Here is an 18,358-nt window from a genome sequence, read left to right on the forward strand (position 1 = left end):
CACAAATAAAAGGAGCTGAGCTCCATTCATATCTGCTGCATAATACTCAGCCTCAAATACCCAAGAACTAAACAATAAAAATAGCAGTACTATTGCAAATCAATCACCAGAGATCTAACTCGCTTTTCCTCATTTACTCCCAGTATATGCTTTTGAAAGCCTGGTTTGAACAGAGTAGGATGCAAAGATGTGAAATATTTCCTATCTCTACAGAAGAGATCTAAGTTCAGGTAACTTTTATAATGACTACAATTTGCTATTCACATGTCACCGGGCCAGGTACCGTACACACAGTGTCATTAGCCTCCCTACAATCATAAAGGTGGACACTTACTATTTAAAAGTGATGAATTTAGCCCTGGCCAGGTGGCTCAGTTGGTTGCACCAAAGGGTTGCAGGTTTGATTCCCCATTAGGGCACATATCTAGGTTGCAGGTTCGTTCCCCAGTCAGGGCATGTACGGGAGCAACTCAGATATCTCTCTCTCTCTAAAAAGGAATAAAAACATATCCTTGGGTGAGGATTAAAAAAAAAAAAAAAAAAAGATGAAACTCAATATTCATGGGTTAAAACGTATCCAAAGCCACTTTTAAGTAAATGCCAGTATCTGCTGATGGCTGGCACCTCCCCAACCACACCGACTCTGTCTCTCAGGTAGCACTGGACGATTACTGCTGCTGAAAGCCAAGAGCCATGAAAGGACCGGGGGAGAAAACCAGGCTTTCCTGTTGCCCCGAATTCTTCCCCTGGGCCTGGGAGCCCACATGTACCTCAGTTCGGTGGCCAACCATCGTTTTGAAGCAGTGCTGGGTATCAAGGTCCCACCATTTCACCACAGTATCTTTCCCACTAAAAGAAGAAACAGAAAAAAGTATTATTAGGAAGAACCTTGAAACTAACAGGGAGACCAAGGTCTCATTTGTAGCCTTAAACAGATAAGGTACAGCAATGTCTACTGCTGCTACTCTCCCTGACTTTCTTTTAGAAAGTAAAGAATCGGAGCTCTCCATGTGAATATTTTTAGGTATGGTATGGCTCAATTGGTTGGTGCATTGTCTCATGCACTGAAAGGTGTCGGGTTCGATTCCCCATCAGGGCACGTGGAGGAGGCAACTGATCGATGCTTCTCTCTCTCTAAAATCAGTAATAGGTTTCATCTATAAGCCCATCATGTTTATCATCACAGCACAAACATTTTCGCACACTAACAGAAACTTCTTAGATCTCCCTGCTCCCTAGGCTCCCATGTCATTTTTCTGTCAAAGAAAATGCTGCCTCGGTGAAGTCGATAAACCCTGATTCCTTCCAATCCATTTCTGTATTTAAGGCCTACTGCCTGAATTATTTTAACAGCTCTTGGTCTGGTTACTCTGCCCATTCCTGTTCCCTTGTCACATCCAACACACTTCTGTCTGATAATCTCAATTTCCTAAGTTCACACCAGACTCTTCATCAGCTCTTCATCAGGCTCTTCATCAGCACCGTTCTCAAAACCTCCCATCATCTGGCTCTAAAATTCCCTGCCAATGGGCTCTACTCTGCCCTGCTCCCTCACTAATACAAATATAATTAAATCCCCTTTCATGCCCAAAGCGGGGGAAAACAAAGCAAAAATCCCATTTATAAAGTTTTTCCTACAAAATTCCACCTCCATTATTTTCCCTAAACTATAATGTGCATATTCCAGTAGATCTGCAGTCATTCCTGCTCTCTCGGAATCTATTATCGGAACAGGACACACTGGTGTACCACTCTCCCCACAAGAACAGCCCACCACGGGCATAGCATGCATGCCCCTTCACAAGTTCCCGAGTCATTCCTATGGCTCTTTTGGCTACTGCCTGGCAAACCTCAGGACCCCAAGCTTTCCTGGGTAGCCATTCCTCAGGAATGATAATTGTTACATTAGGTTAACCCTATGCAATTGCTGATATCTGACCAATCATTTTTGATCTACACAAATGAAAATTTCAAATGGTTCAACCTAGTAGATGTCAGAAGGCCTAAATACGGAGCACATCTCTTCTCGACAGGCTAAACAAGCGGTCGCCAACCAGTGGTCCGTGGATCAGTGGTGGTCCATGAGGTCCGAAAGGTTGGAGACCACTGGTTTAAGGAAATCTTTGGAGGAGCGGTCGCCAACTGGTGATCCGAAAGATTGGCAACCATTGGGCTAAACCAAATACTTAGTATTCACCTCTGCCCACTGCTCCATATTGTGATTTCTTACTTTCTGGGGATCCAGAAAGTGGACAGCTCATTCTATAGAAGCCACATCAAGAGGTTAAGGAACATGGAAAAGTTGGTATCAGAAAATAGAATTTAAAAATACTATGAATAACTCCAGATAGCTTCTATGATACTGTTTGGGAGGGAAGGGGAGCAGAGAGAAAAGCAGAGAACAGAGGAAACTAGAACATGAGCTTGAGTGTAGCGTGGAGAAATGAGTAAGGAATGGAGCAAATTCCCTCTTTAAAACCCTTCACCTAGAGAAGAACTGGAAGCGAAACTTGTTTCTTTACCTACTGACTAGCAGGTTCTTTTCTCGTAGGAACAATGCTTGTGTTACGGCGTCCTTGTGCCCCTTTAGACGGTAGAGGCCACTTTCATTGATCACGTCCCACACAATAATATCTGTGTCCTAAAGGGATCAAATAATATAGAACCTTCTTTATCATATAAAGGACTAACAACAGGATGTAACATTTTTATTACAAATTTTTATTATAGATTCCTTATAATCACCACAGATACTTTGTTTTATGTTCTTCCAGTCTTGATGTATATATCCAGATTGATAATTTCCTATTAAACTAACACCATGCTATTCATTAGAAAACCCTCCCCTTTTTTCACTTAATGCATTTCCATTTTTTCCATGTCTTTCCAGACTGCTCTCATTTTTTTTAATGGTCTCTTAATAATCCTAAGGATATACAATAATTCATTAAAAATTTTTTTTCTATTTTAGCCATTTAGGTAGTGTCCAATATTCTACCATTACAAATATGTAGAAATGGACACTCTTATATATCTTTGTATATATCTCTGATCAGGGTAAATACTATGAAGGGAAAGTCTTGGGTTAAAAAGTATCCGTATTTTTCAGGTTTGCAACTCATATCATCAAGGTACTCTCCAAAAAGGGTGCACCAATCTGTGTCCAGCAGGGGTAGTGCAACAAGACCCATTTCCTCATCCGCTCAGCTCTGGGCACTATCAGCTTCTCAAAAACCGCTGCCTCTTTCACACGCTCTAAATGCTGCCTTGCGCTAGCTGTTTGGCTCAGTGGATAGAGTGTTGGCTTGTGGACCGAAGGGTCCTGGGTTCAATCCTGGTCAAGGGCACATGCCCGGGTTGCGGGCTCGATCCCCACTGGAGGACGTGCAGGAGGCAGCCGATCAATGATCTCTCATCATTGATGTTTCTCTCTCTCTCTCCCTCTCCCTTCCTCTCTGAAATCAATAAAAATATATTTTTAAAAATGCTGCCTCAATATTTATTTGCCTTGTATTTTCTGAATACCAATGAGAAGTTCTGTACACCGTCTATGGTGATTACTGACCATCTGTACCTCTCTCGAATCACTGAGTCCTGTCTTTTGTCTACCTTTTTGGGTTTTATTTTCACTTTATTGTAAGTTATTAAGAGACAAATGATATTAAAGCTTTCTTCCAATATAGAAAATATTACATGCTTTCCCCCCACCATTTTATTGAGAACAAATTGCTATACATCACTGTGTTTCAGATGTACAGCAAAATGATTTGATGTACACATATTGTGAAATGATTACCACAATAGGTTGAGCTAACATCTATCTTCTCATATATATACCAAAAAAAAGGAAAAATATTTTCTCCCTGTGATGAGAATTCTTAAGGTTTACTTGTAAACAGCTTTCCTATATAGTATTAAAGTACAAATGTTTTAAATGTAAGTATTCAAATCTATTGATCTTTTTTCCTTTATAGTTTAATTACCTATTTTGTATTGATACGAGATTAGTATGTTTTCAATTATGACTTCATAGTGCATTTTAATATCAAAAACCTCCTAAAACAAAAATCTAATCCTGAAAAAAACACCCTGCAAAACTGAAACCCCCTTTTATTAGTCTTCTTTCCCAAAATCCTAGAGTTTATGATTCATTTGTTTTTCCATAGATGCCTTTAAAATTATTTGGTCACGTTCTAACAACAACAAAACCCATTGGGATATTTATTTAAATTGCTTTTACTATTCTAATCAGAAAACACTAGCATCTTTTCAATATTTTGTCTTTATATTCAAGTACATGGTTTGTGTGTCTATTCAAATCTTCTGTTACTTGCTTTAGTCAAGTTTCATAGTATTTTTCTGTCTGTTACTTAATAAACCATTGTAAATGGAATCTTTTACATTACATTTTCTAACTTTGAGACATAGGAAAGCTACCAATTTTACTAAACTCAATGGCAAAGAATGATCATTTTGTCTCTGCACTTGTGTACTATTAGGGCAGCACTTCCACAATGATGTTATATAGCAGTTACCAGGGGCACACTCATCTTGTTCCTAGAGCTAATTGGCTCTAATCAGAGACTATGACAGAAAACAAAATGAACCTCCCCATTCAGACACATCCTTCTTGCTGTTTCTACCATCTACACTGTTGTGTACCCAATGTGCCCATTGTTCAACAATTTTTGTGTACATCCTGCTTGGCATAGGATTAAAAGTCTGGGCACTGATTCAAAGTCTCACCTTGGACCCAGATGCCAGCCTGCCTCCCAGTTGATCATACTTCAAGGACGTGATGGCTGCTTTGTGTCCATTGAAAGTTACATTTCCTTCCCCACTCAGGAGACTGAAGATTCGAATAGACCCATCCTCATAACCAACAGCTAAGTGCAGCCCATCTGGGGAGGGACACAAGCAAGTGACTTCTTGTTTAAGCCCCTGAAGGATAAGGATCTGAAATCATAACAGTAAAAATAAAAGTAGAGGAGTTAAGCATGTCATCAAGGGAAGAGTGGGAATAATCAAGCACCATAAAATTAAGAGCACCAGAAACTCCAAATCAGTCTTACAAATAATAATGACGCTGGAATCCATCTCAACTTCTTTAATATAGGAATTATTATTAGTACTGGGCAATGAAACATTCAAGAAAAGGTGAAATTATTTTTTCCAAAGCTCTACATTAGCATAACACATGCAGAAATTTCCTAGGCAATGGCATGAATTACTAAGTTCTTATCCTATGTCATTAAGTGGTTTTCCATAAAGGGTTGTGAGCACATCCTTGGCTTAACACAGCCCCATCTTATAAGAAACCAACCTATGTGGCGCCAGAGTGCTATCGTGGTTTACCCCCAAGGGACCCTGCACAGCAACAAGTATCCAAGTATTTTACCTCCTTGGAAGTCACACAGTGAGTGGACAAGATCAAAAGGCCTGTATTTGGTTTGGGAGAAGTGGTAGGCGTATGCGTTTAGCGTTACACAGAGTCTCAAAGCCTAGTTTAACAACCTGAGCGCCATCTGAATCAGTAAGAAAAAGGTTCAGTCAACACAGCAGAGAACTATTCCTTTTAAATGCCTCAATTTTATAACTGGCTGTCAGGGCAAGTAGAAGAACCTGACAGATAGGTAAGTGGTAAAGCAGAGAAACACACACGGAGGGAATAATGATTACAAATAATTACCTGTATCACTACACATAGATTCCTAAGAGGTACGCTCCTCTTTGGTGGTGGTTTGCAGAGGTTAGTATAGAACACACTAGAACCTGATACCCGGCTATCTAGAACTAAAGAAAAAAGATTTCCCTTCCAGGGGCACACACATACAAAATCTGGGCACAAGATGGGAGCTCTCGTGCTTCTGCCTCTCCATCCTCAAACACCCACATGCCAACACGGACCCAGGTGGTTTCCGGCTTACCTTCTCTCCTTTTCTTAAGTCCCAGACGAAAACATGCTCACAGGCTGGCACTGCCACGTAGCGGCCTTTTTCCCCACGAAGCGTCACAAAGACAATATTGCCTTTCTGGCTGCCAATGAGGCCAAAGACCGCACTGGCAACATAGCGAAGGTACTGCTTGGTGAGCCCCATGTTAGAAGCTCTGAAACCACGGGTGAGGCAGCTGCACAGGCAAACAAAGAAAACTCAGTCCTTTGGGTATGTTGGTTCTACTAGGCTAGCAAACACCAATTGTTTATCATGTGGTTAACTTATACAATAATTCATGACACAAAATATCTGGACATCTTACTTTTTTACTCATCCATGATTCAACATGTCATCCCTCATTCATCAAGTTGCAAACTGCTCACATTGTCATGCCCCTCTCACAGATATCTGATGTATGGCCTCAATGTCGCTAAATTAGCTTCTGTCCATTTAATCACCCTCTTGCGTTTTTACACCGAGACTGAGAGCCTGAGACTGAAAATATTTATCAACGAACATTTATTTAAACTAACTAATTAGGCAGGTACTGCTGTAGATGCTAGATACAGGTCAACAATCTCCCTGACCTCGCAGCACTCACCTTCTAGCACAGCGAATCTCAATCGCTGTAAGTGCCCAGCTCACCTGGAGCTCAGGAGAACAGACTGCAGGGACCCCTGCCACCTCCCCTCCCCAAGGCCCATCTCTGACTCAGTAGGTCTGGGGAGGGGCCCAAGACTTTCCACTTCTGACAAGTTCCCCAGTGCTGCTGCTGTGGTCCTCGGTTTGGGATCTACTGTTCTAGTACAGCCAGGGTAGCCCCCTCCCCTTGGCACAGAAAATGAATGGCACAGCAACTTGGCACAGTTTTTGAAAGATGCCATAGTACCCACACTAAGTCAAATTCACTGAAAACCCTGGTTATGGATAAAAGAGACAACACGTGAAGGAAGTAACAAGCCAAGCCCACATGCGCTTGACATGGTAAAGTGAAAAGTAAGCCCTCAAACACCCACACAACTTAAAAAACACAGGAACCATTCACTGGCCCCATTTTTCTTAGCACAGTAACCGCCCTAAAACCAGTTAAAAATCAAGGAAAGATAACATTCACGTGGTGATAATGCCCTTCACCTACGCCATTTATCAACACTTCCCCAATTCGTCTGATTCCTTAGCTGTAGTTGTTCCTCACGGTAGTCCTTGGCCATCTCCCGATTCTTCCCACCGTCCTTTCCTTGGAGACGTCAGGGAGACTGCCTCCGCCACGCGACTACTCATCTCTATTTCCAGTCCTGTCCACATCCCTGAATAGATTAGACACCCCCATTGGAACACCTGGCAGCATCACGTTTAACACGTCGAAAAACAAACCTACTTTGCTTCCTGAACCCCTTGTTGTTTTTTTCTGACTTCAAGACACACAAACCTCCTCGCCATTCAGGCTCAAAACCTTGTAGTAACCTTTGGCTCGTTAATAAAAAATATTATAGCAGCCAACACGTGCTTACTATATCATCTTCAGGGCTTACGATGGGCGGGGGGCTTCCCAATAAGCCCCTTGTATTCCTGCACATCAAACCGCCTTTAATACACCCAACCTGAGAGCAGCACAGCTCAGCCTCTAGGTGGGCACCGCCCTCTAACATGACCACATGTGCAGAGCATCGGCTGCTCACTGCCCAGCTCACTAAGAGCATCGAGTCCGACGGCACAGAGCTGGTCCGGGAAAAGATCAAAATTCACAGTACAGTTTGCATGGCATGCACAACCCCCTTTCCCACTCCCGAGAAGTACAAAAATCCCGAGTCGGGACTACCTGCGTGTGTTGACGAATATACGTACATAACCGAAGAAACCTATACAACTGTGTAGTCACCTCCAGCCATGGAGTCCCGTAAGTGGGCGCTTCTATGTAAAGCACTTAGAGCACCTCGCATTTTGTAAATATCGATATAAAAAAAAAGTCTTCACCATAACCTTCCACGGTAGGTACTACTGTTATTTCCAATTTTCCAGACCAGGAAACCAGGCGGCGACGGGAAACAGCCCGAAGCCAGACCCCGGCCCAGGCTCACGCCAGCATTCCTCGCGGCCCCGGCACCGCGGGTCCGGAACGCCCACTGTCTCCCCGAGGAGGACCCTTTCCTCTCCCCCCACCACTTCCGCTTCCGGCTTTTTATCACTGAGTTGCGGCACCAGTTTCCCATCTAGGACCTCCGCGGGCATGTGTAAGAAAAGTCTTTTCACTTAAAAGTCGTAACGCTACCAGCCTCATCTTTTCACGTGCGCGGCCCTGACCCCAAAGCCCTTGAAAGGACTAAACGGTGTGCAGTTCCCAAGAACTCCTCCTCTCGGTCCCTCCTCATGCCTCACAGAACCTCTCAGGTCGGGCGCTTCGGCTTCCCTCCGCGTCCTGCCACCCGGCCTTCACGTCGTCCCTGTCACCGACAACAACAAGCACGCTCCCGCTGCCTGTTTTAATCGGCCATTTCCTCCGAGGCCCGCTCCCGTCGGGGCCAGTCCACTTCTCACGGCCTTGTCCGCAGCCGCCGTGCTTTACCGTCCTCCATACGAGGCATCATCACTGGGCTCACGGCCTCACCTGCCTCGGCGCCCCCACCGCCCCTGCGTCCTAAGCCACAGCCCCCCGCGCCCCAAACACGTTGCTTCCACGCTGCACGGAAGGGCGGGGACGCCCCTACCTAAGCCGAGCCTTCAGTCTGGAGAGGGTGAGAGGAATTCGCACACCGGACGCCGCCGGAGCGTCCTCGGGCGAGCCTGTGCACGCGCCGGCCCCGGGCGCCCGCGCGCGGCCTCCGCTACCACCGCCCAGGTGCCCCTCCACCCCAGCGACCGACCCCAACTCCCCCTCGCCTCGTCTGCTGCTGGCAACCACGAAGGCCTCAGCCAGGAGACAAAGTCGAGGAGCGGAGGACCCCGAGTCCTCACCTCAGCCTCCACGAGGCGCCGGGCTGCTCGGGACCCGCCCCTTCCGGTCCTCCCCCCCACTCTCATCCAACCGGCGTTTCCTAGGCCTCGATAGGCGGAAATGACGTAAGAGCCGGGCTCTGATTGGTGAGCACCGGCCGGGAACGGAAGTCGGTGTTTCGCAGCCCAGAGCTTCTGCAGCTGGTCACTCCGGCTTCCAGGGACTTGGATCGCCTTACCCTTCCAGCTCCTGGAGGAGTGGTCCGGGGCGCCGATCGGCGGCTTCCTATGAGGAGTTCAACCCGCCCCGCCTGCCGCCCGGATGGGACCGCGGGAGTGAGGTGAGCGGCGGGGCAGAGGCCGGGAGGGGAGGCGGGGCGGAGCGGGCCGGGGGCGCACTGGACTCACCCCGGCTGGGTGTGCGGGCAGAGGGTCAGTTCTGTGGCTTCTCTGGAAGAATGATCCTTCCCCGCTGCTGGGTTTCTCTTTCCCGATGCGCCGTCCGGGACGGCTTATCCGGGAGGAGGGAAGGTAGGCAGACCCGGGCACAGGGATCTCTTTGCTGTGGTCACGGGGGAGGCGCGTGCCCTGGGTGCGGAGAAATGGGGGCGGGAGCCCTGCGGGTTGTAATCCCGGAGTGAGATCTGTATGTTGCCCCGGTGGACTGGGCGTCTCGTGCCGAATTGTCTGGATCCCCTAGTCCCTGGAGTGACATTGGTCCGGCTTTGTGTTTCCGCTCCCAGGCCGCTGGAGGAGGAAGTGACCCTAGCTGACTCCCCCTCGCTGGGTAACTGAGGCTTAGGTGCTCTTGCAGTTCTCTTCGCCTGCATAGCTGGGCGGCACAGAAAGGTTCAAAAATGAGTCCTGGTGTCTATAGCTGTGGAAAAGGAAAGCTAACCTGTGCTTCCGTAGAAAACGGAGTAGGCTACCTACTACCTAGATCACACCCCTTGGATGATCTGATGCTAAGACAGCTGTTGTACACCTGTGTAAACGGTAGATAACTAATCTCAAATTTGATAAAAGTTGGTGTAAGAGCAGCTGTGACTGAGTGCTAAGGTTTTGCATCTTACAAAGTTCCCAAAACATACACTGTACAAGAGTATGACCCTAGTTTCTTATTTAGATTTAAAAGTGCTCAGAGTATTAGTACTTAAAATTGAAGATAGTAAAGTTCTTTTAATGTGGTACTGCTAACTCATCCTTACAGCATGTGCTTTGGATGTTTTTGAATGATGATGTTGCATTGGACCTGTGCCCTTGACTCAGTTTAGCAATATGTTTGTTATACTCTATTTATTGTTGACATATTTGACTGCTTGTTTGTTTTTCCATCTAAGTGATTTTGAAAAAAGAAAAGTCATTCTTTCCATTGGCATAGAATGACTTACATATAATGGATTTGATGTTGGGATAAAGGTATTGTGCACAAATATCTAATGTACCCCGAATAAATATAGAAATACAAAGACGTAAAGAATGGTAAACCTGTAATTTATGCAAAGACAGTGAAAATGGAACTCGTCGAAATGGGAGGTCAAGCGCAGCTGGTGTGGCTCAGTTGGTTGAGCATGGGCCCCACGCGGTTGGGGCACATGCCATGCTGGGGTGGGGGCTCCATCCCAGTAGAGAGCGTGCAGGAGGCAGCCAGTTGATGTTGCCCTCTCATCCATGTTTCTATCACCCCTTCTCCCTTCCTCTCTCTGAAATCAATAAAAACATTTTTTTTAAAGGGAGATCAAAAGCAAGGACCAGCTCTCTTGTAATTTTATCTAGGCCTATCTAGTCAGTGTAAGCATTTTGAAGAATAAGTACTACACAGACATAAATGGAAAATGATAGTTTTCTTTTTATCCAGACAACAATCAGGTTGTTTTGAGACAGTGATCCAAGGTGTTCTGCTTAATTCTATTGTCTTTTTTTTTAATTGATGTTTTTAATAGAGAGGAAGTAGGAAAAAGAGAGACATCAATTTTGTTGTTCCATTTACTTATGCATTCCTTGGTTGATTATTGTATATGCACTGACCGGGGATGGAACCCATCCTCTCTCTTTACCTGAGCCCTCTGTTTGCATTCTTTCCATCACTGGGATTCTTTTTTCTTTTTTAAAAAATATATTTTATTGATTTTTTACAGAGAGGAAGGGAGAGGGATAGAGAGTTAGAAACATCAATGAGAGAGAACATCGATCAGCTGCCTCCTACACATCCCCTACTGGGGATGTGCCCGCAACCCAGGTACATGCCCTTGACCGGAATCGAACCTGGGACCTTTCAGTCCGCAGGCCGACGCTCTGTCCACTGAGCCAAACCGGTTACGGGCATCACTGGGATTCTTAATCTGAGTCTGAGAACCCTCTCAAATTTATTTGGCAGTATGAGCTTATGTGCTCACATTTTGGGTGATGAAAAGGTCTTTATTACTCATGTGATTTTCAAAGGCGCCTGTGACCCCAAGAATGTTAAAAATTATTGTTCCTTAAGGATAAGGAATCAGATTTTCCTGCCTCAGTTGGCTTTGGGGCTCCGTTTGCATCGCTGGGGAGGAGGAGATTTACATTTCTTTTTGGATAGAAAGTAAATTTCTGTTTAGAGATGGAGCTGAAAAAGAATTTACCCTGTGTTAAATGCCATGCACTGCCCTTAAATGCTATTCAACTCTGCCCTACAAATAGCGCTCTGACTGTTACTCATTTAACATCCAGTATCTTGTGGGTCACAGTGACTTAAGATCTGGGAAGAAGGTCTAACAAGAGAGGTTGGAGATAAAGGAGACCCGGAGTGTGTGCTGTCAAAGAAGATAATAGCATTTCAGGAAGGAAATAATAGTAAATGCAGCTAAAAGTTGGTTAGCTCTTAGATTCCACGTTTGGGGAGTTATTGTTGACTTTGAAAGGGCAGCTTTAGCATTGTTAGAGAGGTGGAAGCAAAACTGCAGTACGTTGCATAAATGGAAGAATAGGAAGTAGAGCTGCAAAACAGATTACTTTCAAAAAGTTCAGCAGTGAAAAGAGTTCCCATTTCCGAAGGAGAAATGGGGTAGGGAAATGTTTTGGGAAGAGGCAGACTGAGGGGAAGGCGATCAAGATGTGAGAGAGAATTGAGGATAGTGCATTCTCTTACAGAACTAGTCAAGTGGAAAGTGAGTGTAGTCTCCCTGTGTCCTCTGTTCAGCTTGTGCAGTTTAAGTCTGAATACTTGTGAACAGATCAATAGAATTGTGCCTCCAGTTTCAAAGGCTGATTCAATGGACTAAATACAAACTTGTGGATAAAATTAGTTTCTTTATTTCAAAGTAATTTCAAAGGAGTACTTAGTAGCAAATAAAAATAATCTTCACAAGCAGTTTTATCCTGGTATTGAGAGAGTAGACAGTTAGGCATGTGCAGAGCAGGAATGTAGGCCTTTAAAATCCATGCTTTCTCCATCTCCTTCTCTACTCAGTTCAAACCTTATTATCTCTTACTGCTTGATTGAAGTAAGCTCCCTGCTTCTCATTCTGTATTTTGCCACATTATCATTAGACTGAACTCTTTAAATTGTACATATTTCTTATCTTGCAGCACCTAGCTCTTCCCCCATTAGCCGACACTCGGTGAGTGTTGAATGAATATTCCTATGTTTCTGGAAAGAAGAATTGGTGGGTCCTGTGATTATTTTAGTGGCTGTAATTCTCTGAAAAGAATTTGTGCTTAAATAATCCCTCTTCCTATTTTAGAAAAGCTGGAAGCAATTTAGAGAGAGAGAAATTAGCAATCCTTTGTTGTACATTGATTTTTATGGACTGGATAAGTGACTATAATAATACAATATACTGTTAGAGCACTTCACAGTAGGGTTTTGTTATTTGCGCTAATGGAAGTAAAGTAGTATCTGTGCTTCTCTATTAAAACATTGGTTTCTTTTTCTCTGAAGCTAAAGTCTCCCGTGAATATTGAGTTCCTGAGGAATTTGGGAAAAGACGAGCTGAAGTTCCCATCCCATGGATCCCTTGGGTGCACCTTCCCAGTTTGTGGATGTGGATACACTGCCAAGCTGGGGTGACTCTTGTGAAGATGAACTAAATGCTTCTGATACTGCACCCGATGCAGACACCATTAGATCACCTTTTCTTTTTAACAAGACTATCAATGGAAAAGTGATTCTTTGGTAATTCTTTGGTTAAATCATATCATGATATGATAATACATTCTCAGAACTTCTTCCTAATTTCTTTTTTCTCAGAGTTTCTCCTAAACTTTTTTTTGTAAACCCTAGCATTGTTGAAATGGTGCTTTGCATAGACATATGTGCCTCTATTAAGGTATAATTGACATACAAGAAACTGCACACATTTCAAGTGTACAATTTGGTAAATTTTGACATACGTATACACCCATGAACCCATCATCACAATCAAGATAGTGAATATACTTATCTCCCCCACCAAATATTTTTTGTGTCCCTTGGAAATCCCTTTCTCCTGCCTTCCCTGCCTCCATATCCCCAAGCTACCATTGACCATTCTGGCACTATAGATTAGTTTGCATTTTCTAGAGTTTACTACTTTTTAGTCTGACTTCTTTCATTCAGCATAATTATTTGAAAGTTTATCTATCTTGTTTTATGTATTAGTAGTAATACATTATTTTTTATAAAAAGCTTTATCGAGATACAATTCACCAATTTAAATTATACGAGCCACATATCACAAAGTTGTGTGACCATCACCACTGTCAATTTTAGAACATTTCATTGACCCGAAGTTCTATACTCATCAGCAGTCACTACCCTCTTCCCTTTCCTCTACCCCCAAATACACACATACACAATCTCTCAATTCTAGGCAACCACTAACCTCCTTTCTCTATATAGCTTTACCTATTCTGGACATTTACTATACATTGAATCAATTGTGACTTAGTGTAATGTTTTTAAGATTCATCCATGTTGTAGTTTGAATCAGTACTTCATTACTTTTTATGGCCAAATAATATCCCATTGTATGGCTACACCACATTTAGTTTATCAATTTATTAGTTGATGGACAGTTTAGTTGTTTTCATATTTGGGGTATTATACACAATACTGCTGTGTCTAAACTCTTTACACCAACCACTTCTGCACTATGAGCATTTTATTATAATGAAACAAATGTGAAGGAAGCAAAGGAATAACATGGTTTTATTTGTTTTAGACTTGTAGGAATTGCTTTACATATCTATCTAGGATGCCAGATTAGTCTTTCTGAGAGTAGAACGTTTTGAAAGAATTAGAAACTAGCCTTCTTATCTCATCCTCTTCCCCACACTTGCTCTTTATGTATTGTTTGCTCAGGAAAGGAGATGTGGCATTGCTGAACTGTACAGCCATTGTGAACACCAGCAATGAAAACCTCACAGATAAGAATCCTGTGTCAGAAAGTATCTTCATGCTGGCAGGGCCTGATTTGAAGGAGGAACTCCAGAAACTTAAAGGTGAGTGGATTTTCTTAAGGGTGTTTTGCTTAGGAAGAGTCTGGGCAGGACATGGTGGGATCTGGAATGGAATGAAAGCAGTCTGTCTGGAATCCAGCACTGCCTTTCAGTACCACCCCCTTTCTTCATATTGATTGCCCCATTTCCGCACAGTTAGGTTCCCCTGGGTTGCTAAATCAGTTACTTCTAGGTCATTGACTGTCTACCCTCCAAAATTTTGATGCTTAATTTGCTTCACGTTCTCTCCCATTCTTTTCGTCTCTGTTTTCATACCTATTGTATTGCTCACTGTCATTTTGGGAACAGGTAAATGTGTTTAACCCATGTTTTTAACGGAAATTTCTCAACGTTCTTATTCTGTGTGTCATGCATTGTTTTGTTGTTTTCTCTCTAACACCACCATGACATATGTGCTCCATTGCTCCCAGGGTGCCGGACAGGTGAAGCCAAGTTGACAAAAGGATTTCATCTAGCGGCCCGGTTCATCATTCACACGGTGGGACCCAAGTACAAGAGTCGCTACCGCACAGCAGCCGAGAGCTCCCTGTACAGTTGCTACCGAAACGTCCTTCAGCTGGCCAAGTACGGCCTTCTCGCTCCCTGGCCATAGCATGCCATACGTTGTTAAAGGCCCTGGTTTTACAAGGAAGCCTAGCTACGGGAGTCAGAATTTGAGGGATTTAGATAATTTCAGAGGACCCTGAAGATAGAGTCCATTGTCTTCTCAAACTTAGCAGTAACAGGAATGGCTTTGGGTGACTTGAGAATGTAACTTGTTCTCATTTTACTCAGTCTTTATGTGGAATATATTTCCCCCACATGGTGCAATTAAATTATAAGTTAATATAATTCTTAAATACTGCAATTGCATTAGGTACTATGGTAGATTTGTTGAAGGGACAGGGAAGGAGAAGTTAAGCTGCATTTTGAAATTAGTTGTGGATTATGGATGTTGGTAGTATAATTTTTGTGTTTTCTGTTTGGTTGCAGAGAGCAGTCAATGTCTTCTGTTGGATTCTGTGTCATCAATTCTGCAAAACGAGGTTATCCTTTAGAGGATGCCACACACATAGCCCTTCGTAAGTAATATTGGAGATGCCGTGCATCAATTGGCTTAGCACTTCATACATGGGGTTGGGGGGCTGTACATAAATTGAGACTTAAAAATTTTGTATCACTAATGAAATAATTATAGCCAAAGAAGAGTTGTTAACCGACCATGACATCTACAGGGAAGCTTGTATTGATAAAATGTAAACCTCTCAATTTACTTTCTTGTGTTGATATTTTTATCCATTTGAATGGAAGATTTGCTTATTAAAGTGATAACCAAGCTAAGAAGTATGGCCAATACTTGGGTATTTGAATCCTAATTCATAGTGGGAGCTTAATAAAAAACTTATTATTACCAAAGTAATACATAATCTTTGTGAAAAAATACAAAAGTATCCTATATAATATCCTATATAATAAAAGCATAACATGCTAAGTGTCCAACTGATCAGTTGACCGCTTGACCAGTCACTATGATGCGCACTGACCACCTGGGGACAGACTCCGACCGATAGGTTAGCTTTCTGCTGTGGTCCAGCTGATTGGGACTGCGTGAGAGGGCTGGATAGGCCCTGGAGCCCTCCTGCGGTCCCTCCCCCAGCTGGCCGGCCACCTCCCGTGGCTCCTTCTAGGCTGGCCAGCCCCCATTGGCCCTGATCACTAGCCAGGCCGAGAGACCCCACCGTACAAGAATTCGTGCACCGGGCCTCTAGTATAGAATAAAAATTGACTTTCTTGTCTTAATCCTGTGCCTGCAACCAGGTCCCTGCTCCCTGTGTGTATATAGATATATGATTTATTAACTGGAGAATGACATTTCTTATCTATTGTCTTATGATTTTTGGATTTAACAATTATTTCATACATGTTTTATAAGCTAATAAATACATCTAATGTATCATTAAACAAAAAATAAATATGAGGAGCTAAAAGTCTTATAGCCACCAAAATATTACAACGATATTAGCATGTATAGAATTTAGGGCAAGAGCTTGGCCTCAGTCTTAAATAAATAGTCTTATTTAATAATTAGCTATTTTAAAAACTAAGATCCGTACTGCTCAAGGATTTCCTAGTAAATTTATATATTGTGTAGATAGAGTATTATTTATATACATTATATTAGACTGAACTTCTTGAGGAGCAGAGATCTTATCTTTTCATTGAGCAGAGACCTGAATGAAATGAGCAGTATCCATTACAAAAATAAAACTGAAGAGTTTGATTTTTCTTTATATGTAAGTAACTTCTTTTTTTTTTTTTTTTTTTTTTGAATAATCTTTCTTTTCTTTTTTTCCTTAGGCACTGTAAGGAGATTTCTAGAGATTCATGGGGAGACCATTGAAAAAGTAGTATTTGCTGTCTCTGAACTTGAAGAGGTATTTTGCTAATTATGTTGCATTGTTTAAATCTTACAGACCAATATCTCTTATGAATAGAGATGCACAAATCTTTAATAAATTATTAGCAAACTGAATCCAGCAACATATAAAAGGGTTACCAAATGGGATTTATCGCAGGAATGTAAGGTTGGTTCAATATACAAATGTCAATCAATGTAATGCACCATAGTAATAGAATAGTGGGTAGAATAATAATAGAATCAAAGAGAAAACCACATGATCTTCTCAGTAGATGCAGAAATTAGACAAAATCTAACAGCCTTTCATGATAAAAGCACTCAACAAACTGGGAATAGAAGGTAACTTCCTTAACCTGGTAAAGGGCATCAGTAAAAGACCCGTAGGTGATTAGATGTGACATTGTAGGCTCATCAGTTATAACAAATATACCACTCTGGTGGAGAAATCTCTGTACTTTCTCAGTTTTGTTTTGAACCTTAAATTGCTTTTTAAAAAAGTCTTTTTTTTTAAATGGGCAGAAGTTTTAAAAAGGCATTACTTTAGAAAAGATATCCAGATGACCAATAAGCACATGAAAAGATGCTCCACAACATTTGTCATTAGGAAATTGCAAATAAAAAACACTTTTCATTCCCTAGTATGGCTGCAATTGCATAGATAATAACTAGTGTTGGTGAGGCTGTAGAGCAATCCAAACCTCGTACATATCGAGTGAGGATGTAAAATTGTGCAGCTGCTTTGGAAAACAGTGGCATTTCCACAAAAAGTTGAACTTACAGTGTCACATCTAATCACCTACGGTAAAGACAGAAGAAAATTGAAAACATTTGTCCACACAAACACTCTACATGAAATATTTATGTCAGCATTCTTCATAACAGCCCAAAAGTGGGAACAACCAAATGTAATCGACTGATGAGTTGACAAATGTGTATGTACATACAATGGAATATTAAGCTGTAAGAAGGAATGAAGTACTGATACAGGCTACCGTGAGGGTGAACCTTGAGAATGTTAGCTAAGTGAAAGAAGCCAGACACAAAAGCCCACAGACTGTATTCCATTTTTATGAAATGTCCCGAATAGGCAAATCCATACAGACAGAGAGTGGATTAGTGGTTGCCAGTGTCAGGGAGGGAGGAATGGGGATGACCTAGCTAATGAGTTTAGGTTTTCATTTTAGGATGATGAAAATGTTCTGGAATTAGATAATGATGATGGTTCTACAACTTTGTGAATATACTAAAACCCATGGAATTATAATACTTTAAAAGGGCGAATTTTATAGTATGTGAATTCCATCTCAGTTTTTTAAAAAGGCTATAAAAATGGTGTCTCTTCTTATGTGTCTATACATGAAAGATGATGCAATATAACAGGTGAACAGTAAGAAAACTGACATGATTTCTTGAATGATTTCATTGTTTTTCTAAGCAATTCTATCATTCTTTTTTTTTATATACTATTTTAGTTTTTTGGGTTTTTTTTAGTATCAGGAATAATTAATGGTTAATGATAAAATAATTTCTAGGATGATGAAAAAGATACAGGAAAAATAAGAGCACTAAATGCCTATGATGTATCATGGATTTATAAATGAGTCAAATGAACCAACTC

At 42.2% G+C, this 18,358-nt stretch overlaps 2 protein-coding genes across 6 annotated transcripts in view; one reads left to right on the forward strand and one right to left on the reverse strand.

Annotated features, from left to right (window-relative positions):
• WDR3 (WD repeat domain 3) overlaps positions 1 to 8,996 on the reverse strand; it is a 30,916-nt gene extending 21,920 nt beyond the window's left edge. Inside the window, exons 1-6 of one of the 3 annotated variants that reach the window (XM_059673747.1) lie at positions 8,889 to 8,921; positions 6,259 to 6,425; positions 5,928 to 6,129; positions 4,747 to 4,956; positions 2,523 to 2,641; positions 771 to 849 (exon numbers count right to left, since the gene is read on the reverse strand). In XM_059673747.1, coding sequence (XP_059529730.1) covers positions 771 to 849; positions 2,523 to 2,641; positions 4,747 to 4,956; positions 5,928 to 6,098 — 579 coding nt within the window. In that variant the 5' untranslated portion in view covers positions 6,099 to 6,129; positions 6,259 to 6,425; positions 8,889 to 8,921. Of the gene's footprint in view, positions 1 to 770; positions 850 to 2,522; positions 2,642 to 4,746; positions 4,957 to 5,927; positions 6,130 to 6,258; positions 6,535 to 8,888 lie in introns of those variants that run through there. The other 2 variants (XM_059673745.1, XM_059673746.1) reach the window with 2 other exon arrangements.
• Positions 8,997 to 9,008: 12 nt separating this feature from the next.
• The window catches only part of GDAP2 (ganglioside induced differentiation associated protein 2), a 28,774-nt gene continuing 19,424 nt past the window's right edge, over positions 9,009 to 18,358 (forward strand). For all 3 annotated transcript variants that reach the window (XM_059673749.1, XM_059673750.1, XM_059673751.1), the window contains exons 1-6: positions 9,009 to 9,208; positions 12,784 to 13,017; positions 14,185 to 14,324; positions 14,753 to 14,906; positions 15,315 to 15,403; positions 16,680 to 16,756. In XM_059673749.1, coding sequence (XP_059529732.1) covers positions 12,851 to 13,017; positions 14,185 to 14,324; positions 14,753 to 14,906; positions 15,315 to 15,403; positions 16,680 to 16,756 — 627 coding nt within the window. In that variant the 5' untranslated portion in view covers positions 9,009 to 9,208; positions 12,784 to 12,850. The remainder of the gene's footprint in view (positions 9,209 to 12,783; positions 13,018 to 14,184; positions 14,325 to 14,752; positions 14,907 to 15,314; positions 15,404 to 16,679; positions 16,757 to 18,358) is intronic.

Source organism: Myotis daubentonii, chromosome 18 (genome assembly GCF_963259705.1).
Source record: "Myotis daubentonii chromosome 18, mMyoDau2.1, whole genome shotgun sequence".
In the NCBI taxonomy this organism is placed as follows: Eukaryota; Metazoa; Chordata; class Mammalia; order Chiroptera; family Vespertilionidae; genus Myotis; species Myotis daubentonii.